Here is a 26,315-nt window from a genome sequence, read left to right as displayed (position 1 = left end):
TGAGGTGCAGAGGCACTACAGCTTAGTTGTTCCCCCCTCCTTTGTCCTCCTGTTTCCCCTCCCTCTCCCCTCCAGAGAGGAGTTAAACAGTCTGATGGCGTGTGGGACAAAGGAGTTTTTAAGTCTGTTAGTTCTTGTCTTTGGGAGAAGCAACCTGTCACTGAACAGACTCTTCTGGTTGTTTATGGCCGTGTGCAGAGGATGCCCAGCATTGTCCATAATGTCCATCAGTTTCTTTAGTGTCCTTTTCTCTGCCACTGTCACCAGAGTGTCCAGCTTCATGCCGACCACAGAGCTAGCCCTCCTGATCAGTTTCTCCAGCCTGGATGATCCCTCTTTGCTGTGCTGCTCCCCCAGCACACCACAGCATAGAAAAGTACTCCAGCAACCACTGACTGGTAAAACATCCTCAGGAGCTTCCTGCAGATGTTAAAAGACCTCAGCCTCCTGAGGAAGTACAGTCGGCTTTGGGCTTTTTTATACAGGTGCTCTGTGTTGCATGACCAGTCCAGTTTATTGTCCACCCACAGCCCGAGGTACTTGTACTTGTTGACCACCTCCACCTCCTCCCCCTCTATCTGAACCGGCAGTGGACCTGCTCTAGACCTCCCGAAGTCCACAACCAGTTCCTTAGTCTTTGAGGTGTTGAGTTGCAGGTGGTTTGTGTGACTCCATGCGACAAAGTTCCTCACCAGACTTCTGTACTCCTCTTCCTGATCATCCCAGATACACCCCATGATGGCCGTGTCATCTGCAAACTTCTGAATATGGCATAATTCAGAGTTGTAGCAGAAGTCAGAGGTGTACAGGGTGAAGAGAAGAGGGGACAGCACAGTTCCCTGTGGTGCTCCTGTGCTGCTGACCACTGTGTCAGACGTGATGTCCTTCAGCCTGACGTACTGTGGTCTGTCGGTGAGGTAGTTGGAGATCCAAGCCACCAGGCAGGGGTCCACCTCCATCCTGTTCAGTTTTTCCTGAAGCATACAGGGCCGGATGGTATTAAAGGCACTGGAAAAGTCAAGAAACAGTATCCTGACCGTGCCTTTTCCCCCATCCAGGTGTGAGTGGGCTCTGTGTAGGAGGTACAGGATGGCATCCTCCACTCCGACACCCGCCTTGTATGCAAACTGTAGTGGGTCCTGGGCATGTTGTACCTGTGGTCGGAGGAGGTTGAGGAAGAGCCGCTCTAGAGTCTTCATAAGATGTGACGTCAGTGCCACTGGTCGGAAGTCATTCAGCTCATTGGGCCGGTTCTTTTTGGGGACCGGGACGATGCAGGATGTCTTCCATAGGGCGGGCACTCTCCCCAGTCGCAGACTGAGGTTGAAGACTCGTTGTAGCGGCTCCCCAAGTTCAGCAGCACACGCCTTTAGCATCCTAGGACACACCTTGTCTGGGCCTGCTGCCTTTCTGGGGCGAAGCTTCCTCAGTTGCCTCCTGACCTGATCCACTGTGACACTGGGAGATGTTTGGGAGGAGGGGAGGGGGGGAGATGTCTTGCTGCTGAGAGAGGGATTGGAGGAGGGGGGTGTCATGGTGTCAGGAAGGGGGGGAAGCGAGGGAGGCAGGAGAGTGGGGAGAGGACTCTGTAGTGAAGGTGAGGGTGAGGGTGGGGGGGTTGTGGGCTGGTCAAACCTGTTGAAGAAGTTGTTGAGTTCGTTTGCCTTCTCCACAGTCCCCCCCACTGTGCTTTTCTTGGTGTTGTGGCCTGTGATGGTTTTCACACCATTCCAGACCTCCCTCATATTGTTCCTCTCCAACTTCTGCTCCACCTTCCTCCTGTAGGTGTCCTTTGCTTCCCTCAGGCAGCGTTTCACCTCCCGCTGTGCTGCTTTCATCTCCTCCTTCACTTTGCTCCTGAAAGCCTTCTTCTTCATGTTGAGGACAGCTTTGACTTCCTGTGTTACCCACGGTTTGTTATTAGGATAACACCGTACCGTCTTAGCAGGGGCGACTGTGTCCACACAAAAGTTGAGGTAGTCTGTAAGACAGTGTGTCGCCCCCTCTATGTCCTCACCATGTGGGCTCAGGAGCACATCCCAGTCTGTGGTGTCATAGCAGTCTCTCAGAGCATCCTCCTTTTCTGGGGTCCATCTCCGGATGGAGCGCGTTGTGACAGGCTGCCTTTGGACGAGGGGTGTGTATTGTGGCTGTAGGTAAACCAGGTTGTGGTCTGACTTCCCTAGTGGGGGGAGGGGGGTGGCTCTGTATGCATCTCTCACATTAGCATACAGTAGGTCAATTGTCCTGTTGCTCCTTGTGGGACAATTCACAAACTGGTGAAAAGCAGCCAGAGTAGAATCCAGTGTGGCATGGTTAAAGTCTCCAGATATAATAATGAAAGCCTCGGGGTTTTGTGTCTGAAGTCTTGCTGTGACTGTGTGTATTTTCTCACAGGCAGCTGTTGCGTCGGCCCTCGGAGGGATGTAAACACACACACAGATCACATGACTGAACTCCCGAGGTAGATAATATGGCCGCAAGCTAACAGCTAGCAGCTCCAGGTCCGGACGGCATACCGAAACTTTAACGGAGACGTGTCCAGGGTTACAGTATCTGTTGTTAACGTAGACAATGAGTCCCCCACCTCTGCTTTTTCCGCTGGCCTGCGTGTCCCTATCGGCTCTCACAGATGTGAAACCGCATAGGTCTACGTTAGCCTGCGGCGTTAGCTCGGTTAGCCACGTCTCCGTGAAGATAAACAAGCTGCACTCACGGTATAGTCTGTGGTTGTTCAGAGCGCACAGTTCGTCAATCTTATTCTGTAACGAGTTCACGTTGCCCATGATCACTGTCGGGATTGATGGTTTGAATCGCCTCCGGTGATCCGCTCTCCTCGCTCCAGCTTTGCAGCCTCTGTAGCTCCTCTTTAGCTCGGCCGGGATGTTGTGTCGCATGCCGGTCTGTCCCTTTGTTTTTAGTGCCAGCAGCTCCGCTCTCGAATAAATGAAGGAGCTGGTTCCAGAAGTTTTGAAAAGTGCATTATCCATCTTGTATCGCTATATCTAAGAGGTATAAGTAGAGGAAGGTGAAAAAAACTTTGAAAAACCTAGTCTAAAAAAGTTAAAGTTAAGAAAAAAGGTGCGGTGTTGCAGAGCTACTTGGAAAGGCTGCCGTCACTCCAGCGCCATCTTGCACATCCAAGATAGGAATCTCCTCTTCCATCACATCACAACGTGTGCCAGGAAGCTATCCCACCCACTATTACACCCTACCATCCAAATGTCACAGCAGAAACTGAGATTCATCAGACCAGGCAACATCTTTCTCCAATCCTCTGTTAATTTTGCAGAGCCGGCATGGACTGTAGCCTCAGTCTGTTTGTTTCTGACAGGAGTGGCGCCCGTTGTGGTCCTCTGCTGATGCAGCAAAATTTGATGTATTGTGTATCAACATTGTTCTGCTTACTGCGGCTGTAATGAGCACTTATTTGAGTTACTGTTGCCTTCCTACCAGCTTGAAGCAGTCTGGTGATTCTCTTCTGATCTTTGACATCAACAATGAATTCCCCCCCCCCCCCCCCCCCAAAAAAAACCGCTGCTCACGGAATATTTCTTTTCCAGACTATTCCCTGTAGATCTCTGTAGAGATGGATGCGTGGGGGAAAATCAGCCAATCAGCATTTTCTGAAATATTCGGACTGTCTGGCACCACCAACCACGCCACATTCAAAGTCACTTAAATCTTTTTTCTTCTGATGCAAAATTTGAACCTCAGCAGGTTGTTTTGACCGTGTCTACATAGTTACATTAAAGAGAAGTTGATTAGGTGTTCTCAACAAAGCAAACTGTGAGGATGTGAATCTCCTTGTTAGGTTTTTGGTTCAGTAAAATCCTAAATTCTTCCATTTCCTTCCTTCTACTCCATGATGTTTGCCTCTTCTTTTTTATTATTCGATGTTACAAAATCTTCAGAAAACATCTGTTATTTCCTCATCATCAGACTTTAATGTAGTGTTACACCCTGAAAAGGGGATAAGTCAATGACGACGCTCAGACACGATGCTTCTCTTTCAGCAGCTTCATTGCGAATGATTCAGAAATATAAACATACATACAAAAGTATTAAACATCCTAACAACGATGTACAGTCTCTGTTAGTTGTAAGACAATATACCTCAAGACTGTTTTCTTTCCTTTTCTATAAGTTACAGATTAAATTGAATGTAAGAATTTACAAAAACAGGTTATGAATCAATAGACAAACTTAGATCATTAAACTGAAATGTACAGAAAATAAACAAAATATTCATATAAAAACACTAATAGGCATTTGTCTCTTCATACAAAATAAACATGTTCTTCGTCCAGATCAAATGCAAAATGCACACAATGTATGTTTCATACACAGTCTGGCACGATAATGCTTCATGCTAGCCACCAACAGAGCGCTTAGCTTAGCTTGCTGCTTATAGCTTATCCTAACATCACAGTTAACACAGGTCATCTAAGTATTCCTAGTAACCTCTTGGTACATTTGGAAACACGGTCAGTACAACTCAACATACATATTTGTAAAGTCCAACAGCAGAATTGCACAATTATTACCTGAAAAGGGGATAAGTCAATGACGACGCTCAGACACGATGCTTCTCTTTCAGCAGCTTCATTGCGAATGAGGCATCGTGGCCAGAGCTCCCCCTTCCGGCAACAGCAGGCATAACTAATCAATCATGATCACTAAATCACATGGATTATTTCCCAGGCTCGACAAGTAGATCACAGATTGAATGTTACACAGGTTGTAGTCACATTAAGGATTATTATCCGGTTGAACATAGTCATGAACTCTTTTAACTATTTTAGCCTGTGTTACATTACGTCTCTTAATGGGACTTCTTTTACCCTTGTTTATACATTTACATATTTGAAATAAATTGAATAATATATTGGGTAACTTTTAACCACAACTTTTTACTCCATTATGGACTTCAACAAATAATCAATCTATCACAGTAGCAACTTTGTGGCTGCTGTGAAAGTAGTTTACAGCAGCAATTACTTTGTCTTTCTTCCACTCCTCGTCGAGTCCACAATGTCTATTGTCAGTGTTTGTGGTAAATCCTTGCTTGTCAACTCCCAACAGAACTAAATGCCCTGTAACAAAGGAAACAAAAAGAAAGCTGGAACAGAACAGTTTATTTCCTAGTGTGTCACAAAAATGTTACCAGTCTTCATTCGCTTCATGTGAAAATCACTGAAAAGGATGCAGTGAAGAGAGTTTCTCTATTTAAATTCATACACTGATAAATGTATTGATAAAAAATTGATGTGTACTACTAAACATGTATATTAGAAATGGCACTGTTAAAGCGAGTAACTTCATGTAAAACACTCCCAAGCATTTAGCGAGTTCCCCCATGATCCCACCTCTACCCATTTTTTTTCTGGTCTTATCCCTGTTCATGGTTCAGATGTAAAGTTGCGTTTGCAGTACTTCAGCTAGCGCTACATAACTGGAGTGAGCGTAGGCAGGAGCTGAGGAGCTGAACAACGATCCAAAGCCTCGAATTAATGAACATTTGCATCTGATCGCTAACGTTAATGCATGTTATTGTCACATTAGTCTATTTTCTGTCCTGTAGTCTGGTATTGCTTCTGGTGACAGCACAAAGGTGTTTGCTCAGTAATAAGAAAACAATTCCGTCCCATCGCCCGCTTACTCCCGCAGCACATCCTAACATACAAACTGTTACTGTGCTTTCTGGCACACAGTAGCTGTGTCCCAATTCCTAGGCCGCATACTTCGGAGGACCTGGCCTTCGCGGTGTACGTGGGCCCGGTCTTTCGAAGACCGAGAAGGCCAGAAGTGAACGGCTGGGACGGTCCAGCCTTCAGATTTGTGTCACCAGTCGTCTGCTCCTTGCTCGCTAATATATAACAGGACATGGGCGTAAATTCTTGACCATCTCACACTCAGTTTTCTGTGTGACGTTTATTCAGCTGTGTGAAAACTATAACTTTAATCTCAACCAAACTGATTTACTCAGGAACAAATAAAACACTGAAAAAAGCCAAACAATAGCATATATCATGTTTAACCTGAGTAGCGAAAGATCGCAGGGGGTTTGAAAACGATGTGCCGGGAGTTCCGTGTTCTCACCGGCTCTAGTGAGCCTTGACCTCTCGGTCAGCTTCGAGTTGGTGGGTAACAGACGTCTCCAAAAACGTCAGAGCAAATTTTGCAAATATGTGATGTCTTGATAGACTGAGCAGATATTTGAAGTTTACACAGCTACATTCTCGCCTGAAAATATCTTAAAAGTTCATTTTGTGACCCAGAAAGAGTAATAAGAGTAATATTAAAACTATGTAGCTGCTGCCATTGTTGGAAACTGGAACTGGCTGGGCCGCACTATGAATTCTGGGATATGGTGGGCTACGAAGGAAACACCCGACCCATCCTTCAAATCCGGGGAAATGAAGGACGCATTTGTCGGCCGCATTAGAAGCAGCCTTTGAATTGGGACAGCCTTCGTCGCGTTGCTGTGACGTAATCGGACTTCAAATGCGGCCTTTGAAGGATGCTGTCTAAGAATTGGGACACAGCTGGTTTGTCTGCTAGCTAAAGGTACGGTGGCTGTATTTTTCAAGGAAGTAAAATCCCATTGGCTATTTCAACCAGTGCAGATACATTCTGCAGTTTTACTCTTGATTTATATGCTTTTCACTATAATAAAGTTAAAAAATAGAGATTGTTTGTGTCAAAATAATGATCAATGTCAGTTTAGAATCATTGAGCTTTTTTACTCTTAGCAAAGCATTTTTTTGCGCTGCAAGCTGCACATAGATACTTTTAATACACATGCACAGCCAGATAGATGTGTAAGGGGTACACTGGTGTCAGTATCTTGCCCAAGGACACTGTGGCTCAATATCTCGAGCCACCATAAAAACAATTACATTTTTAGGGACCATTGGTTTGAAATGCGTAACAAGTAAGGAGTGTGAGGGTCTGTACTACTATAGCCTACACTGCTGTTTGGAGATAAGTAAAACAAAAAGCTGTCGGTAACTTCAAGCTTCTACAGTCAACTTCTACGTGGTTGAACGTGTATGATTTGACACTGAGATCATTCAGAAAGTCTGGTTTACTTTATCTAAAAAATATATATTTTCTTACCTTTGCCGACTGCCATCTTAAAAATGGCCACAATCTTGAGTTTTCAAATGGCTAATGGGCTTCATCAAAAAAAAAAAAAATCATAAAAGAGTATATGTGCCAATTTTGGTACTTTTATCCACCTGTGAACAATCCCCCTGTAATCATAAGTTATCTGCTGCACTGAGAGAAAGATGTAAGAAGGAGAACATGAGAGGAAGATGAAAGCTTCTTTTTGAAGGTAAAGACTGCTCAGCAAATGTCATTTGATAAAACTAGAAATTTAAAGCTTACCCATCGTGTCCTAATTAATTTTAGAGTTTTTAGTCAGGTATCAGATCTGTGCATGATGTGTTTCTGAAGTTTCACATCATAAATGTTTTTGAAGGCAAATTAAATAAGTCTGTGTTATTCAGAGTTTATACTGGGCTGTAAATATGGGCTGCAGCGCTGTGGTTCACTTTAGAGGGAAGAATTTTGTTGGACTGATGCAGACCAGACTGTGGCATCTTTGATAACTGCGAGCTTAGCAGCACAGATATTGTAAGAGACACACATGGCACTCAGTTCTGAGCTGAAATTTATGAGAGGATTTTAGATGGAAAGATACTAATGGAAGTATAACTGTCAGCAGAGAAGCTTTTAAGAAGAATAGAATAGCCCATTACTGTCATTGTACACGTGCCACAACAATGTGGGCGCGTCAACTGAGTATGAAATAAAAACAGTAAGACACAGAAATAAATAACAAATAAGAAAATATACACAAAGGCACACATGAACTTCATTCGTGAGAAAAGGCGGCAAACTTTTAGGCATTTGATCAGATTTGACTGAAGTTTCCATGTCAAATAACTGTAAATATAAGTGCTCAGGTGTTTAAATGTGTAGGACTTGCTTCTAGAAGGACTCATTAGTTTGAATTTATGCTGATTGTGTTCTTCACTTGCCAAATTGCACTGCAACACCTGAGCTCAAGGTTCCCCCACCTGCCAAATCTTATTTTACCCCTGACTGTTGACAACAGATTATCAGACACATTACAGACGCGAGCGAAAAATCTTTGATGGGTGCAGTGTTTTGGCAAATTTGCACCTATTCAATTCAATTTGATTTATATTGTGCCAAATCACAACAACAGTTGTCTCAAGGCGCTTTATATTGTAAGGTAAAGACCCTAAAACAGAGAAACCCCAACAATCATATGATCCCTGATGAGAAATTGCTTCGGTGACAGTGGGAAAGAAAATCTCCTTTTTAACAGGAAGAAACCTCCAGCAGGCCCAGGCTCAGGGAGGGGCGGGGCCATCTGCCACGACTGTTTTGGGGGGTGAAGGGAGGAAACATGAGAAAGGCATGCTGTGGACAAGAGCCTGAGATGAATGATAATAACTAGTTATTAAATGCACAGTGGTGTATAAACACATAGTGAGTGAAGAAGAAAACCGTGCATCATGGGAAGCCCTCAGCAGCCTATTGCAGTGTAACTAAGGGAGGATTCAGGCCTAACTGAAAACCCCTGGCACTGATCTATAATTCTAATTGAATACAGCAGGTTTGCAGATAGGCAGCTGGATAAATGTTTGTCAAATATGCCTGTGAGAGTGACCACAAAACCCCTCTTTGATTGGTTTGCCTCTCTTAATGATGTGTGCCTCCACATTCCCTGCACATGTTGAGGAGCATTGTGTGTCACCACATTAACTCTAGATTGTTTACAAGTCCGATGTTTAAAACATTTACAGGAAACGTCTTACAGAGAATAATAAGCCTCTTATAAAGAGAGAAAAATGCGTACGGAGCTACAGGCACAAGGTTTTGGTGTTTATGGAGTCATAATGAACCCTCTGATAGCTGCACAATTAAATGGACAGTGAATTTGCTGTTGCTCTCCACATTTAATGCTTCGTGTAATTTTTTTGTTTGCCGCATCTCCGCTCGTCAAGTCCGCCGCTCGTTAATGATTTCTAGGCGACTGTGTAAAATAAATGACGACCTCCTGCCCTGACGTCGGCTCCACCACAGCTCCTTGACATAATAAGCAGTTAGTCGCACCTCAACACTCTCTTTCATTTACTCTCCTTTGCTTCGTTTTGACCCCAGGATGGGCTGACCTGTAGCACCTGGCAGAAAGCTGCTGACTGACAGCATAATTCATAGTTGTCTTGTGATAATTGGTTTGGCTCTGGCCAGCATAAAGCACAGAGGACAATGGATAATGTCGGTGTGATTAGAAACAAAAACCATGCACGTACCAGCGCTGACTGTCTGGCATTTTGCCCCATCAGCCCTGTTCAACTGTCTTCGCAATTTTCCGAGATGTTTTCATAAGAAGCGTCAAGGCATACTGCTGTCAGCAAGCCAAACGCGTCGCACTCGCAGGATTTCGCACTCCACAGACAGAAGTATATTATTGTATTTATTTGTTTGTTTCACAGCTTTATGCCCAGGCATTTGTTTGGCACATCAACCGGGGAATCATACATGAATCCTCCTTACTCACGCTACAAAACACAGAGCAAGCAAAGCGCTTGATCTTAATTTAGGCCGACTCTTGTAGTAGCGTCGTCATTCTCGCTCCTCTCCTGTGCCGGTACCAAAATATTCACAACACGGCTTCATCTTCACTTACGGAATGCGAACTATATTTAAACTCGTTAATATGAAACACTGTAAAGTGAATTACTTATTCCAGGAGGTACCTGGTGTCCTGGGTGTATATTAGTCATGCTTCTCATTTCTTTTCAATAAGAGCAGAAGGAGCAGCTGCAAATGATCTGTTGGCCCGTGGTTCTTCGGCTTCTTTGTTCAACGTGCAGCATCAGCCGGTAAATAATCAGAATGAGTTATAATGATTTGCTCCGTGGATGCTAATATACATGGAAAACAAAAACTATGCAGCCTAATGAATGAGACATATGCTACAATAGCTATTTGACAGAAATTGAAATGTATCAATGCACAGTGCTCATCTTTTTATTCCATGCATAAATTTATGACACTACTGTACACTTTATTTTTTTAGAGTGTGTCACGCATTGAAATTATAGATTGTGCATATGGTGCATTCATAATTTATCAATTCTAGACAGGGACACTGCATCTGCCCTATTAGTTATAAAGTACAGAGTTGCTATGTATGCATGGGGAAGTGGCTTAAATTATAAAAGCACCCTATGCATACTTTTAAATAATTTATCCCAAGCTGTGGTTTAGTTATTACCACAGAAAACCTAAAGTTGGAGATATTTCTCTGACACTTATCTGATTACCTAAATAATTTCTAAAATATTTCTTGTCCTTAATTTAATATCAGTTGGTACAGAACGCTTTGCAGATGGGTTTTTTTCTTCTCACTGTTCCAGCCAGTTTAACATTTCTAACAGGACTGGCTTTGCTAACTAACACTTATGCAAGGGGAAGTGAGGGGAGGGGTCCCTGCCAGAGCTGACACCTGAACTACACACTTTAGTTTTGGAACTAAAGGGAGAACTGTCTGCTCAGATGAGCTGAAGGTGTGAAACTAGCAGCAGAAAAAAACTAAATCCAGGTTATTTTGCTGAGAAGGAATTACCGTATTTTTCAGGCCATAAGTAGCACCAGATTATAAGGCGCATTAAGCAAAACAAAATCAGAAATTATTCGAGAGCTAAATTTTTAAAGGGTAAAATACAGTTTCAAAACAAACGAATTCATTTTCAAAATATAAAATTCAATTTCAATTTAATGATGATCATTTTCAAACCAATAAATTGAATTTCAAATTAGGCTAATTCATATTCAGTTTTTAAAAGCATTTATTCAAGTTACAATTCAGATTCAATCCGAGCAATTCAAATTCAAATTTAACTTATTCAAATTCAGTTCCTGATGACACAGATTTCTGCCCATATTAGTTTCCTGTCTTCATTTATGTTGGAAGTGATAGCAGAGCTGTACGTTTGAATTCTTTCAGAAATCTCTCAGTCAGAACATGCTATATCATGCTTAGGTGGAAACTAGCGAGCTAACTTCCTGCTAACTTCTAACTCTGTTAAATATAATAAATTCTGTTTTCATGGATGCCTGGATGTTAAACTTAATTGTTACACCTGGTAAAGCAGCCACGCTGATCATTTTATTAAAGATGAAACAATTTAGACAGTTTTTAACTCTCAGTGATGTCACTTTGTTCGTTTGACTTTGGAACCTGAAGAAGGCGGAGTTTGGGACCCAGTTGACTCCGCGAGGCTCCTGACTACGGTAGCCGTAATGCTCCGACAATCCATCAAGCGGTGCGGCTTCATAGCTCACCAAAGTTGTACTAAAACATTTTTTGACCGCTTTTGCGCCGTGTACCACATAAGATTGGTTCGAGGTCAGTAAACACAACCAGAATTCATACATAAGGCGCACTGTCAATTTTTGTGAAAATTTAAGGACTTTAAGTTCGCCTTATAATGTGGAAAATACGGTATTTTAATTATTTGATTAGGAAAAGAGTGAAGGTATGCTAAAAAGTTTGGTAAAGTGTGTGGAAAGGAGTATTTGATTAAGATTTTCAGGTAACACAGTCATACTTTTGAGGTTTAGCTACCTTTTTTGTTCATGGCATGAGCTGTTAGTTTCTCCCTCCTTTCCCTTTCCCGATGTCTTCAATGTTCTCTGCTTTAATTATTTCCTGATTTATTTTGTGTGTTTCAGTCATTTTTTTCGTCCACTGAAATTGTCTGCTACACCTTCTTTACTTCCATCCTGGTCTTGTTTACAACAACCTGGTGCTGAATGCCCAGAAGACAGTGGAGATTATTGTGGACTTCAGGAGGCACACAGCCCCACTCCCCCCCATCATCCTAACTGACACCCCCATCACCTCTGTGGACTCATTCCGCTTCCTGGGTACCACCATCACCCAGGACCTGAAGTGGGAGCCCACCATCACCTCCGTCATTAAGAAAGCCCAGCAGAGGATGTACTTCCTGAGGCAGCTGAAGAAATTCAACCTGCCAACACGGACGATGATGCAGTTCTACACCGCAATCATCGAGTCCATCCTCACCTCCTCCATCACCGTGTGGTACGCTGGAGCCACTATCAGGGACAAACAGAGACTGCAGCGTGTTGTGCGCTCTGCTGAGAAGGTGATTGGCTGCAGACTCCCATCTCTGCAGGACCTGTACACCTCCAGGACACTGGGGCGTGCAGCTCGGATCTCAGCTGACCCTTCTCACCCTGGATACAGTCTGTTTGACCTGCTCCCCTCAGGCAGGAGGCTCCGGTCCATTCGCACCAGAACCTCTCGCCATAAGAACAGTTTCTTCCCCTCTGCTGTTGGACACATGAACAATAACTGTATGACTGTTCCCACCACTAACACATGACCCTATGCTGTGTTCACTGCATCATTCCATGTTTGGCACTGATCACCACCTGCACTCATGTATCTACTTAGCACTTTTAATTCTTATTCTTATTTTAATTTTCATATCTATTTAAGCGTTTATGACAGTATGTTTGCACTAAGCACCGCAGCAATTTCCTAATGTTGTAAACCTGATCAACATTTGGCAGTAAAACCCTTTCTGATTCTGATTCTGTTATTATAGTCCTGTGTTCCTACCTGCTTTTGCAGCATGTTTGTACACCTGTTTGTCAGGTGAGTTCACAGTTCTGGTTCACGGTCGATTCGGTGTTTGTAGTTTTAACTATTTTATTTCATCGATTAGGAAAATCTTTTTGCGCATCAGTAAAACTAATGCAAATAATCATTTGAAGAATTATACTAGATCATTCAGCACATAAAGCCACATTTGCGATAAAACTAGAAGAATAAAGTCTGTTACCACAAAGGTGTAGTGGTCTGGTTGTTGGTTTTCAAATTTAGAGAACATTACTATCAAATGTAGCCAAAGCAGATGGCATAGCATTTTGGAGCCTTAATTGATGGTTATTGCCCAGAAACTACTGCCAGTGTTTGTAGACAATCGTTATGCTTCCTAATGTTTGGTGTAATTTTCTTACTACAGGTATTTTTGAAATTGCCTTCTGTTACATGGAAACTGCCACCGCTGTTACCAGATAATCACAGTGTTGTGGATATTTGGTTGGACCTAGTATTACTAAAAAAATGAAATATAAAATGATAGCGGCAGCTGTGTGTTTTTTAGGTAAAAAAGCAAAACATTAAACCTATATTTACACTGTTTACCTAGAATCAAAAGAAAATGTTGGGCACACATGTGGGACAATAACTGTGAGGTTTTAATCATTGTATAATTAACCATTCTAAGTATTTTAAGTATTCAGCTGGAGACTAAAATGTGAAACCTCTTTATTGCATCTTTAATATTAATTTCATTATATTATGCTCACACATTAGGTATACAGTGGTCTCTCGTTTATCGCTGGAGTTAGATTCTAAAAATAACCCGCAATAGGTGAAATCTGCGAAGTAGCCAGCTTTATATTTTACAATTATTATAGATGTTTTAAGGCTGTAAAACCATCATACTTTATACACTTTTCTCAGACAGCCATGAACACCTTCACATTTCCCCCTCTTGTTTAAACACTCCCAAAGTTCAAACCTTCATTGAAAAATAAGTCCAGTATTATAGAATGAAACCTAAGATCAAACCCTGTTTTCAGGTTCAGAACAAGGGAATAGAGCAGCTTCGAGAGGATTCAACATTAATGAATCAATGGTACAGAAGTAGAGGAAGCAAGAAGAATGAGTTGAAAAAGTTTGACTTATCTGACTGTTTTGTTTCGCTTGATGCACCTTATGGTCCGAAAAATACAGTAACTTCTACCTTCCTTTGGCATGTCCAGAAGTCCAACTTTTTGTGCGATCGTTAGCGTCTTCCTTTTGGGTGCTACCGCAGGAGCCTTTGACAGTGCAAAATGTTTCATCAACATTGTTGTGTTTGTTGGGGAGAGAACTTACAAACAGACAGTACAGCACTTCAGAGTCACACTGCTAGCAATCGAAGATTTATGTAAATTTGACAAGCTGCACACGCAGTTCTGTACTGTACAGGAGAAATGAAAGCACGAGATTGGATGCAGAACACAATGCGCTGTGGAAAAAAAAAAACATGCAAAAACGCACCAAAAGAAAATCCGCGAAACAGCGAGACCGCAAGACCGCGAAACATGAACCGCGTAGCGAGGGACCACAGTACTACATTATTATCAAATCAAATCACTTTTATTGTCACATCACATGTGCAGGTACATTGATACAGCACATGTGAGTGAAATTCTTGTGTGCGAGCTTCACAAGCAACAGAGTTGTGCAAAATACAATAATGTAAACAAGCAAAATACAAGAATGGCTACATCTGAAACTAATAAATATATGTACAATATATAATAGTATATGCATTCCTGGATGTGTATACTAAATATTTTTCTACGTGTGTGTGTGTGTGTACACATATTTTACAAATTAAATAGAGTAAACAATAAATAAAATATATAAAAATATACAGAGTTGAGACGTGCAAAACAGTGGCATTAATGTACAGTATGGAGTGCATAATGTTAAAGTTTCAGTAGTGAAGCTGAGGTGTCTATGACGTGTTCAGCAGTCTGATGGCCTGATGGAAAAAGCTGTCTCTCAGTCTGCTGGTACGGGACCGGATGCTGCAGAACCTCCTTCCTGATGGAAGCAGTCTGAACAGTTTATGGCTGGGGTGACTGGAGTCCTTGATGGTCCTCCCCGCTTTCCTCAGGCACCGCTTCCTGTAGATGTCTTGGAGGGAGGGAAGCTCACCTCCAATTATCCGTTCAGAGCACCGCACTACTCGCTGGAGAGCTTTGCAGTTGTAGGCGGTGCTGTTGCCATACCAGGTGGTGATGCATCCAGTGAGGATGCGCTCAATGGCACAGTGATAGAACACTAATATTAGTACATGGTCTTTTGCACCCATTATAACCTTGTTACATGAATTCTATTATAATGTTGCTCAGATACACCTTAATAAAAGTACTACAGTACAATGAGCTATTATGGTGTTATTACTTTGGTAATTATGTGTATTTACCTCATTATTACATGTTTATTATAACTCATTTGCTCACTGTTACCAAGTTGTTGTTGATTATTTTATTCACTTTTTACAATAAACCTTTTCCAGAGAAAAGAACCATATAAAGTGATTTTTTTTAAAACCCAGGATTCCATTCGATAAAGTATATTTCCCATAATAGCGGTACATGGCATCTACTATAGGCACATAAAATATGTGAAGATAGTGCAGCATACAGTATAGCAGTTTCCCCTCTGTTATCTCCTCCTCACTGTGACAAGGCTGCATTTTTTCCCCAGCACCAACTCTGAATGTGTATATTGCGTGCCTTTTGTTTCTCCCTAAATGATCCAGATTGTTAGGAAAAACTGTACTTTGCTTGCACAAAATGATGTCACTTCCATTCTCCCCTAACCACCACTACTGCGTGGTTTTATAATATAAGAGGAAGAAGAAAGAGAAGCCGAGCCGTCACACTATAATAAAAGTCCCATATGGGTACGGAGAGGGCAGATACCTCTGCTGGCAAGATTGGTGTAATCAAAGCATTCATAAAATCACAATAGAGCAACAATAGAACCAGCCACGTGTAGCAGTAGATGTGAGAGAAGTTCAGCTCCTTAATTTTCTAGGACAAAGCAGCCATTTATGCCTTGTTCCACAGAGGGTGAATTTGACTTAAGCAATGAGACGTTACCTGAATTGAATTTTGGATATTGTAGTTCAAATTAAGTTGTGCTGAGCTTAAGTAATATAAAAAGACTGATTTGCTAATGTCCTTTTCTGAGCATATACTACACCAAAGTATAAAACATTAATATAAGAACTTGGCGTTGCAAAATATTCCCTGTTTTCTGATTTATAGTAGGCAGTGGGCAGGAACGACTGGACTGTAGGTGTATTTTTCAGAAGGCACTTTGAGGAGAGAAAACAGGAACAAGAATGTCAGGTTATGGTGACAGCCGGGGCTTTTGATCAGTGCATCTCAGTGTGGCCAGTAGATGATGTGGGACTGGAATGACAGGAACAGATCTATGCATACAGCAAGTAGAGGCTTTGTCACATCTTTTACTCACAGCCCTCCTGTCAGGATGTACACTGGCTGCACAGCGGTGCAGGAAGAGATTGTAAACAGCATGTATAGTATTTATTCATATATTGTTAACCATGTGACAATTGCCTATGTGAGCCTTACAATATTCCCATGGAAGCAAACAAGGTATAAAAGTCCTTTCTGCCTTTTTCTGTTTTTTGTTTTTATCCTTTCCTGCTGCACAGACTTTCCCCCCGAGTGTGGAGGAAGCACCATCGCTGTCACAAACACATACTCCAGTGCCGATTGAAGAGATCTGCCTACACCTTCTCACCCGATAGCCAATCAGGACCAGCAAAAGTGGAGATGATGATGTGTGGTGTGGGTATATATCTCTCACTGAAACACAAATTTGATGTAATTTAAAAGAAAAAACTTTTTAGTGAGGGGTAAAGTCGTACTCTTTTGGGACACAGTTCTTTTTTCCAGTTTACTTTACACTAAATTTATTTGCCAGTTTGTTAACTTCTTGTGTTTAGAGGCAAACTAAGCAATTAAATATCAAGGCAGAGGTGAAGGCCGCTTATCCGAATTTATACTAGCTCACTCAACAACTAGGTCACTCCTTTTGAGCCTCAATAAGCTCTAGTTTGTTCATCATGGCTGTTTATGTTCAGTCTCAGTTTGTTTTCAGCCAGCTGTGCTTACAGCACACCCTTACATGCCTCACTGGACACAGTCATCAAAGGAAGCAGATTTCAAGTTAAGTCAGACGAGACAAGCGAGCAAATGAAAAGACTGAATCTCTGCAGGGAGGGAGGTGAGTGTGAGTTTATAGCTCCTATAAAGAATACTTTCCACACATCTTTAGTACTTTTCTACTGTGTGTGTGTCTGTCAGTATCTGGATGGTGATATCTCTTTATAGTACAGCCAAGAGCAGACAGTCAAATCACATTAGAAATGGATCCCAAATAATGATGTTGCTAGCTGTGGAGCAAATGTTTTGACAAGCAGATCCCTGATTTGTTTGTGTCTCAGGCAGGTGAACAAAGATGCACAGACTTCGGTGATTTCATACTGTCCCACAAATGAGTGAGCTGTTATGACGGGCGTGTTGATTTCGCACTATACTGTCTCACCAACAACTGATTACCAAAGATGGGCTGCATCAGAATTGAACCTGATATCACGACATCACGCTTTGCCTCTCCAAAACGTGAGATGTACGCACACGCAGAAGTTGCAGTAATCTGCAGTACCAGCAGAGGGAGATACTTTATTTCCAGCCAACATCAAAATAATCAAAGTGTTTGAACAGGCGTTACTAACACATGTTCATGTTCATGTATATGCATAGGTATATACCGCCTAGCTTAATCGATGCGGACAAATAAGGACCCGGGACTGTAAGTTTTTTACTCACTACCAACTTTGTGGCTTTAAATATTTTATCTCCCCCCGCTGGTAATGCAACTTCTGCACATGTGACAAGTTTATGATCATCTCACATAGTCCAACTGTTTTCAAATTGCTTGAAATGAGTCATTCAAACCCAAAGAATGCAATAAAAAAAAACAATGAAACTTTAAATTCACGTTTTCTTTTAAGCTTATTTTCCTGACTGTTTTTTTTTAAGAGTTGTAGCTCTTTAATGCTTTTACAACCTTTAAGGGAGATATAAACGTAGTAGATAACACTTGCGTAGAGCGTTTTTGAACGCAGACTTTATTCTACTGGTGAATAAACAGTGTTGACTTTTGTGAGCACTGAAAGCTTGAGTGACTGGCAATCATACAGACGCATTTTCCAGAGAAGCTAATGGATTCAATGAACTATTATCTAGCTCAGCTAATTAAAACCAGAGACGCTTTATTTATGCTCATTTGCTGTGTAAACTGACATTTTGGAGAAAGATGTACAAGTTTGTCAGTCTTTTATTTTTATCCTGGTTAAATACTGCAGATTCTGTCAAATTCCAGCTGCCATTAATTTCAGCCTAAGTTTGGTGCTGAGATTGCACTGTTGGATAAAGGCGTGGACACAATTCACACTTCATCTCAAATACTGGCCTCAGCCCACCTATGATGTGCTTTACTTTGGACAAATGTTACATCAAAAGTCACAATATCTTAAATGTCATCAATCTATTCATGTAAACAAAGCCATGTTGGTTATTCTACCTGTGGTTATTTGGCACTAGTTCCTAGTCTGACTTGCTGTGTATCATTTTTTCTGGAGTGCACTTCCTCAGGTGGCATTGTTAGTCACCATATATTAAACAATCAGCCAAAACCCTGCACAGTGCAATAACCCCAGCCTGCAAATTTATCATGCAAAAACTATATATGACTGACATCTGCTACACTGTCAAAACACAAACTATTGTATTTTTTAGACAGTCTGCAGCTACTGTAGAGACCCACAATGCAGAGCATCAACAAACAACAGGGAGAAGAAGAAAAGCAGTTCTACAAAGCAGACGCTGATTTAAAGATCGTCTCGGTGGCTTTGGCACATTTTTCACCAAAGCTACTGAAGTTCTCAGCTCTTTTTGAAGTTCTTGGCTCTGAAGGTGCATTTCCCAAAACAGCTCATACACGCAGCAAAACATTAAAGACGACCTGCAAAAGGCTGTAACTTGTCTAAATCCTGTAATTGTGTGAAATGGAATGAATATAAACCTAGTAAATCAATAAATGAATAAGCCATTGCCATAAATATTAAAAAGTTGCGCTGACATTGTCTAAACCAGGATGGTCGTGATGTTTGGATTAATCAGAATGATATGGTAGCCTAGAGAGGAAAAATCCTCCCCACATGCTTTTCCTGTTACTGAACTCCTACTGTACTAGATTACTATATCTCAATGGGTAATGGACTTTTATTATGTATCAGAGTGCGTACTCTTCAGATGCTGATTTCAAGAGCAAAAGAGGGTTTTTATTTTACTAAAGCAAAACGAGCTCTTACATTCGCACACACTGTGCGGAGAAGCGTTTTTCCTCCAGTGGTCTCACAGCACAGTAAATTGCAGCTACAGTAACAGAAAATTCACACAGCACAGAATAAAGCATGTAGAATATCAAAATATGCTGCGGGAAAATAAAACAAAGGCATAGTGTGTGTGCAATAGCACATTTCAGTAACAAAACAGTGCTGGGAATCACTGGGCATCCTGTCGCTTCATTTGGCCAAAGAGTCTCATCAGCCTCACACCTAACGCTCTCTCGTGCAACATACCAAAGAGAGAGCCAGCGCGTACGCTGCATCCGTCCCTCAGCTCTGCTCAGTCTTCCTGCATTCGGTCAGCTTTCCTTTGCCATGTATTCCTCTTCCAGTTTTCAAGCATGTAAAATGTTTCCTCCATGTTCAGAAACTGTTATAACTATTTTGCAGTCAAGCTCTTTAAATACACCTCTATAAAAAAAACTGCAGTCATACTTGCAGCTTATCATTGTCTTGGTAGACTCTGTTACACAGTGAAATTATTCTAGCATATACTGGAGAGATAAATGCTCATTTTGACAGGAAGATAATCTATTTGACCACAAAGACCAAAACGTACACCGTTGTGCTTAATTGTTAACAGCAATTATGAGGTAGAAAATCATTTAAAAACTGATATTATAATATTCAAATATATGTTTATAGAAGTTATAGAAGTATTTTTGGGGTCCGAAAAGTCAAGCTAATACAGGAGTGTCTTGAAACTGCATTCTTTAAATTTCCAATGGCTGTGACTCCCCTGGTTAGAAATGTTGACATTTTGCATTTCTGGTTCTCTGGTTCAAACATTTCATTTACTTGCCTGAAATAAGGACTGTGGTTAATGCAAACTTTAGACATTTTGATCTTTTGTTCTGAAAATGTGAAGATATATATATATGTATGTATATATTAAAAATGTTTCTATGAATCCTGTGAACCTAATTTGAATAAGTGGTTATGAAACCGGATGGATAGATGTTTTTTTAATATGTTTTATGAGGAGGTATAAAAAGTACTTGTATTTACCAGACTTCCAGCATAAGCTGAATGGAAACAAGCAACTTAACATCTTCAGATTTTGTATTGGGCTGTATTAATTAGTATAGGTCAGGGGTGGCCAATTAATTTTCCCAAGAGGCCTCGCGAGAAATTGGGACTGTTTTGGCCCCAATAAGCTTATAAAGGGAAAAAAACGAATATTTACCAGGATCAGGTCCCAATCCACAACAGTCCCAGTTTCTCATGAAATAATTGCCCATGCCTGGTGTAATGTCCAAATGGGCTGGATAAAACTCATTAATGTACAGTATACCCATCTGACAAGAAAAGTACACAACCTAGATGTATGTGCTGTCTTTCAGCCACAGGTGTAATTGTCGGAAGAAGAAAAAAACAAGTGCATTTAATTGTTTTCTCTCCTGAAAGCAATAAAAATAAATAAGCGAAAGATGTCCACTACTGAATGGATATTTGCTCTTGGCTTTTTACTTGAAATATAATGGTGCTCAAAGATATGAGAGATTGCATTGCAAAAAACAACACCGACACAGTGTGACTGGGTAGTGGCGCTTTATCCGGGCATTGCTTGGGATCTCTTCCGTGACTGGGACATAAATCACTCGTATGAATATTTAATGAATCCCAAGGGGACAAAAAGTAGAGATGTAAACTATAAGACGTCTCCTATCTCATATTTGTTTCTCTGTGAGCCGGCAGCACATCAGCATATGTTATATCTGCAAATATTTTGTCACTCAACTCTTGCGGTTTTCTGATGTTCCTTTTCCTGCTTGCCTCCTCGTGCTTCCAACAACTTGGAGACACCAAAAGAGCAACAACAGCAGACCTGATATAATCATTTTCTTTTACCAAAGAGAGCTGCAGCAAAGCTGTGAAAACACAACATAATTACTTATTATGGGAATATAAATACAATATAATGACAATATAATGACTTTTCATGTGTCTGATTTTGTCTGCTTTGCTGAAGCGTGTGATTGTTAGAGAAGGAAATAGGCAGGAAAATAACAAAATATGGTGGTGATTGTGGTGGTAAACGCACAATAAGAAACTGACATTTTAAGCTGAAGACACACAAACACAGGAAATTATTGCACACTAAATCTCTTTTAGCATTTGACCATAATGGTCATTATATTTGAGCCACGCCGAGTCTAAAATATATTTTAAAGATAAAGGATAAAGGCATCGCCGGATCAAAGGGTAACCTTCATACCTTCACGTGCTGTCAGGTGAAATGTCCTGACGAGTATCGAATCCTTACAATAAGAAACGTATGAATCCTGAATGAAAGCAATGTGGTTAAAAGAAGAAAAAAACTGCATTGTGTGGCGTGACAGGATAAAACATCATCCTCTCCCACTGGCCTGGTAATCCTCAGGTGGATAATTAAAAAGTGTGTGCCACAGTCAGGAAGGAAAAAGAAAGATTAAAATAAATAAATAAGTGAGGAGAAGGGAAGAGGCTCTGCGCAGATCCTGGGGGTATCCATTAAAGAATGTTTTCTTGAATTGAGGTTAGGTGCATTGATCTCTGTCGAAGCTGGCGCAGCTGAGAGTTAACACTCCCTGCCTGCGACTCTGACTCATTTCATACATTATTCCAATTAAATCACTGCAGCCTGTCTGGCTGCCTGCCTTTCGGTTTTCTAGGAAAGCAAGAATTGGAACCTGCCACACTCGATCCACTGTCATCTAATATGTCATGTTACATGACATTAACACAAAGGAGAGGGACGATAACGTCAACGCTGGAAGACTTAGAAGAAGAAAAGAGAAGATGATGTTTTTGTCGGCAGCAGCAGAAGAAACGACTGAATGTCCAAGGTGATATATTATACGCATTAGGTGCACGCTAATAGGTGCAACGGTCCTATACAGTAGGCCTTTGTGTCACTTCATGATATATTGAGTGGTGAAGGTGTGAGAACAGCCATTGTTTTTATTGCTTTTGCACAGCAATGGGAAGCCCATTACCTTGAGTTTCTTTGGGGACATTGGTCAGTATTTACTAGTTTTTCATTGGGACGTTCACTTACACCTTGAAACAACAACAAAGCATAAAGTTGACAAAAAAAACTTTGAGTGTTTCCAAAACCTTGCACCAATGTCACTGCTGGACAGCGCACACCAAAACAACTCGCTGGCTTGTGATAAAACAGTTTAAATCAGTACCTGTTGTGACTGGACTGAACCACACAATCACAACAGTTGTAGCCTTGGTGATGCTATTTTTCTCTCCAAGGTCACGAATGCCAATATTTAATCCAACAAACAGAAACTGCTTCAAATTGCAACTTTTTCATTAGGTTTATGAAAAACGTCTGGATCAGGCGACCCTGAATCATCTCTTAATCATGCTGCAATGGGCCCAGGTTGCTGGGTGACATTCAATGATCCAGTGAGTCATTAAATTTTTGCATTTTGTCCTTTATATGTCGCTCTTCTCAGTCTAAACTTTCCTTTTGTCCCTATGAATGTTCCCCTCTGATCCTGGCTCTGTTAGAGGTCTCTTCCTGTCATAAAAGAGTTCTTCCTCCCCACAGTCGCAAAGTATTGCTCTGAAAGGACCATGGAACCATTTCTTTTCTTTTTGTAATATTGCATGGTATTGCATGGCCTGACAATAGAATAGAATAGAATAGAATAGAATAGAATAGCCTTTTGTTCTCATTTGACTTGTGCAACGAAAAAGTGAAATTATACAGTGCTTTGAGATTTGCACATTAGTTTGTGTTTCTCTCACCATTTCTTGTATTGATGTACAGCATATTTTTGATGTGCAACGCAATCCTTGCAACAGTAGTGCTTTTGATGCAGTGGCAAAGTCCACATAGTTCAATATGTTTGTCTTGTAGTTTTTGGTAATGTCACAGGTTGTCATTTGTTTTTAATTTACTGAATTTATTTCTTAACCTAAATAATGAACCTCATGTCCCCGGCCATAACCAGCTATGAGGTGACAGAAGTCTGGACCACAGTGTCACCTCTGTCACTGTCAGCGACCTCTGTTATTTATTGATTTATTTCAAAAACTGATTGGGTTGTATTAAGGAAGTTAGATTGTTGGCGAATGGTTTAGGCACGAGGAGTGCCCTTTACAGTGTTTAGTTCTCAGAAGTGCATCACTGGGCTACACCTTAGATGTGGCACTAATTTCTAAACCCTGGTTTGTATCAGCTCAGGGCAACATGTGCTGCTAACGTGTCAGCGCTGCTTGTGCCAGCACTAAACATAAAGTGTAGTTAAGTCTGATGTCCTTCTTTAAGTATTATTCATAAACTGAAGAATTGGAGAAGCTAAAATTTTGTGGCTCACTAAAGTTTATACCATTTATCTTCTATCCCATGAAGATCTGTACATTTTGTGGGAATCCATCAAATACATGCTTCAAAGTGATGGGACAACAAACTAACTGCCAACCCCGTAACAACACTTCTGTCTAAAAATATATCAATCAAACCGCAATGTATCCGTCTTAGAAATCTCCCCTGAACCAAAGCTGCCTGTCAAGGGGCGTCTGTGGGCTGTTATGACCCACCAGCTGAGAAACTCTCTATTAGCACTATAATTGTACAGAACAATGCTGATTATATATGTCAGATGACAGGCACAGTGCTTTATGCATGTAAGCAGCTCGGATCAGCAATCCAATGCTGAGCTGCCTCGCACAAATTTTAGTGTCAAACTAGCAGAGAAATGGAGGCATTACAGCTGCCGCTCAATAACACAAAAACAAATTGTTTCAGTTGTTTCCCACAGGAGCAATATGCATGGAGTTAACTGAAAGTGGGATTAAATTGCTTTTTTCAGCTTGTTTCTCTCACCTTACCACACCTAGCTGCACTGTGCAAACAACGACCAAAACACACCGTAACAGTACACCGCAATCAGACACAGCTATGTGATTACAGGCAGAAAATATGTTTTTCATGTTTGCTGTCAGACTGTGGGATGATACGAGGAGCAGTGTGTGCAGAGAGTCTGATGCATGCTGGGGTCACTAAACCAGGCTCTTTTAAGCCCTGCAGACAGACTTTACATAAACGTTATTCATCAAGCAGCTTTTACAGATATGACTTCAGTGGTCCGGCGAGGATTGGCTGGACATAACGCCCACATCAAACGTCTCTGCTCGGTGAGAGGGATTAAAGGAAGTGCTTTTCTATGAAGCGCCGTGTGTTTCAAAGCAACTAGCCCTGGTAAGTGATGGTTTGATTTCAAAAACAAATATTTCGAAAAGGAATATCAGACCCACCTTCAATGAGAGAGGGCACTAAAATCAAGATTTATCCCACCATGGGTCTAAGATATCCTGGCATGTCCGCCTCTTACCCCCCTGAGCCGAAATTAACGCAACATCACACGAGAAAGTCAGAGAGGCAGACACAAAGACAAGACTGAATCAGCTGGAAAGAGCAACAGAGTGGAACATTTGACTAACAAGCAGTTTCTGAATGCACTTTGTTGTTGTCTCAGTCGAAATGCAGTGCATTCTGGTCCCATACGTGTATTGATCTGACTGATGGAGACGTCAAGAAAAGAGGGGACAGACCAAGGGGACAACTCAATAAGATGGCTACAGTTAAAATAAGAGGACAGAGGAGCGCGTACATGGACGAGAGCTGCTCCTGCATTTTTGTTAGTGCAGGAGTAAAAAATTGACAGAGGGCATATGCTAAAGCCTGACTGTAATGAGCACACACACGCACGCACACAAGGTTAACTGCAGCCTCCACTGAAGGAGAACGCAGCTCAGCTCATCATTGTCTCCTAACAGGAGCAGGTTGCATTGTCTACCAGGACTCGCTATTCTCTGAAAGACAGAGAGGAAATAAATAAACAATGGACTTGGCAGCAGGAGGGGAGTAAACATTCATTAATGTAAGGGTGGAACATGTTTAGTTGCTGCATGTAATTTGCGTCTTTCTATTTATGGCCAACTAAGCTCAGCCCCAATTAATGTGTGAACAATATTCTTTGGGTTCTTTGAACCATAAATATGCTGCCGTCTTTTGATTCTGCTTGTTTTTACAATGCATCTCCTAAATTGGCTTTCACAGCATACATAGAGAGCGCCACCTCGCAGGTCTGTGACATGTATTTGATAACATAATTTTTCTTTCATGGATGCTTATCCTCCATTGACTCAGCTGTAATCACATTACGAGCAATGTAGTGAGTCATTTGACCTTCTCTGAATCCACGATAGGCACCAAGCTGTAATCTAATGTTATGTAATCTAATGTTTGATATAATTACATCTATTGCTCGCGCGAGGCAACACAAAGCCTAAAATGATCATATCTCTTAATAGAGGCTTATTGCAATAATGAATACATGTGAAAAACAACATAGACAAGCAAAACATTGCACTACGATATATATGTATTGTAAACAGCTTATGAAGAAGTTCTTTGTATCCCCTGACGAGGATTTTGAATTTTTATAAAGATAAAAAAAGAGGCAAAACTAATCCAAGATTTTCCTTGCGTCCCTACTTTCAGTCTGCATCTGCAAACTTCCTGCTTGTGAAAACTAATGGAAAATGCATACGGGATTTCAGCGGACGCTCCAATCCATTTTAATCCTGAAGGCAATTACAGCGTGGGGTTTTAGGGTCAGTAGTGCTGTTGATTGATGGGAAGAAAAAGTCACTTTAACAAAGTGCTGTGAACTTCAACCACCTGGCTGCAGCACAAAGGGTGTTGCTTGATGCACCGAGACAAAGCTTTAATGCTTTATTAATGCATTCATTGAAAGAATACAAAATGGAGAATTAATGATTGTGCCTCCGATAGGCCCTGTGTGTCAATATCACTGATGCCTTTTGAATTATAAGCTAATTCTTTAATTTCTATGGATCATTTGCTCTTCGTGGCCAAGATGACTCTCGCCACCGCCAGCACCGATGACACGCACTTTAAAGTGGATGGTGTCATTGATCGGTGACATATTTGCAATGCCTGAAAAGCCAGGTTTGTTTGTGGGGAGAATCAGCCGCTTTGCTGTTTTCTCCTAGCTCCCTTTAAAGAGCCGTGATCTGTATCCTAGCAACAGGACTCGCTCACCCCCATCAAGCTGTAGAGTCGGTGGCAGAGAGCTAGGGCGAGAGTATAGGACCCCTACTGTCTCCTATCACTGTCAGCAAATAGTGGAC

The 26,315-nt window shown here is 41.4% G+C and overlaps 1 protein-coding gene across 1 annotated transcript; it reads right to left on the bottom strand.

The window, feature by feature from the left end:
- Nucleotides 1-308: 308 nt before the first annotated feature.
- LOC147313675 (uncharacterized) lies at nucleotides 309-3,124 on the bottom strand. Its single transcript, XM_086262959.1, has one exon. The coding sequence runs from the start codon at nucleotides 2,988-2,990 to the stop codon at nucleotides 309-311; it is 2,682 nt and encodes an 893-aa protein (XP_086119085.1). The 5' UTR covers nucleotides 2,991-3,124.
- Between the last annotated feature and the right edge of the window lie 23,191 nt (nucleotides 3,125-26,315).

Source organism: Aulonocara sp. 'chitande type north' Nkhata Bay, linkage group LG15, assembly GCF_057382095.1.
Source record: "Aulonocara sp. 'chitande type north' Nkhata Bay isolate Kocher_YH1m ecotype deep benthic linkage group LG15, A_spYH_male_GT1.1, whole genome shotgun sequence".
Lineage (NCBI taxonomy): Eukaryota > Metazoa > Chordata > Actinopteri > Cichliformes > Cichlidae > Aulonocara > Aulonocara sp. 'chitande type north' Nkhata Bay.
Note: the sequence above shows the minus strand (reverse complement) of the source record. Positions and strands in the feature narration are given on the sequence as shown.

Bases quoted from the DNA above. Each gene is read 5' to 3' on its own strand.
- LOC147313675 (XM_086262959.1), bottom strand. From the start codon at position 2,990: ATGGATAATGCACTTTTCAAAACTTCTGGAACCAGCTCCTTCATTTAT.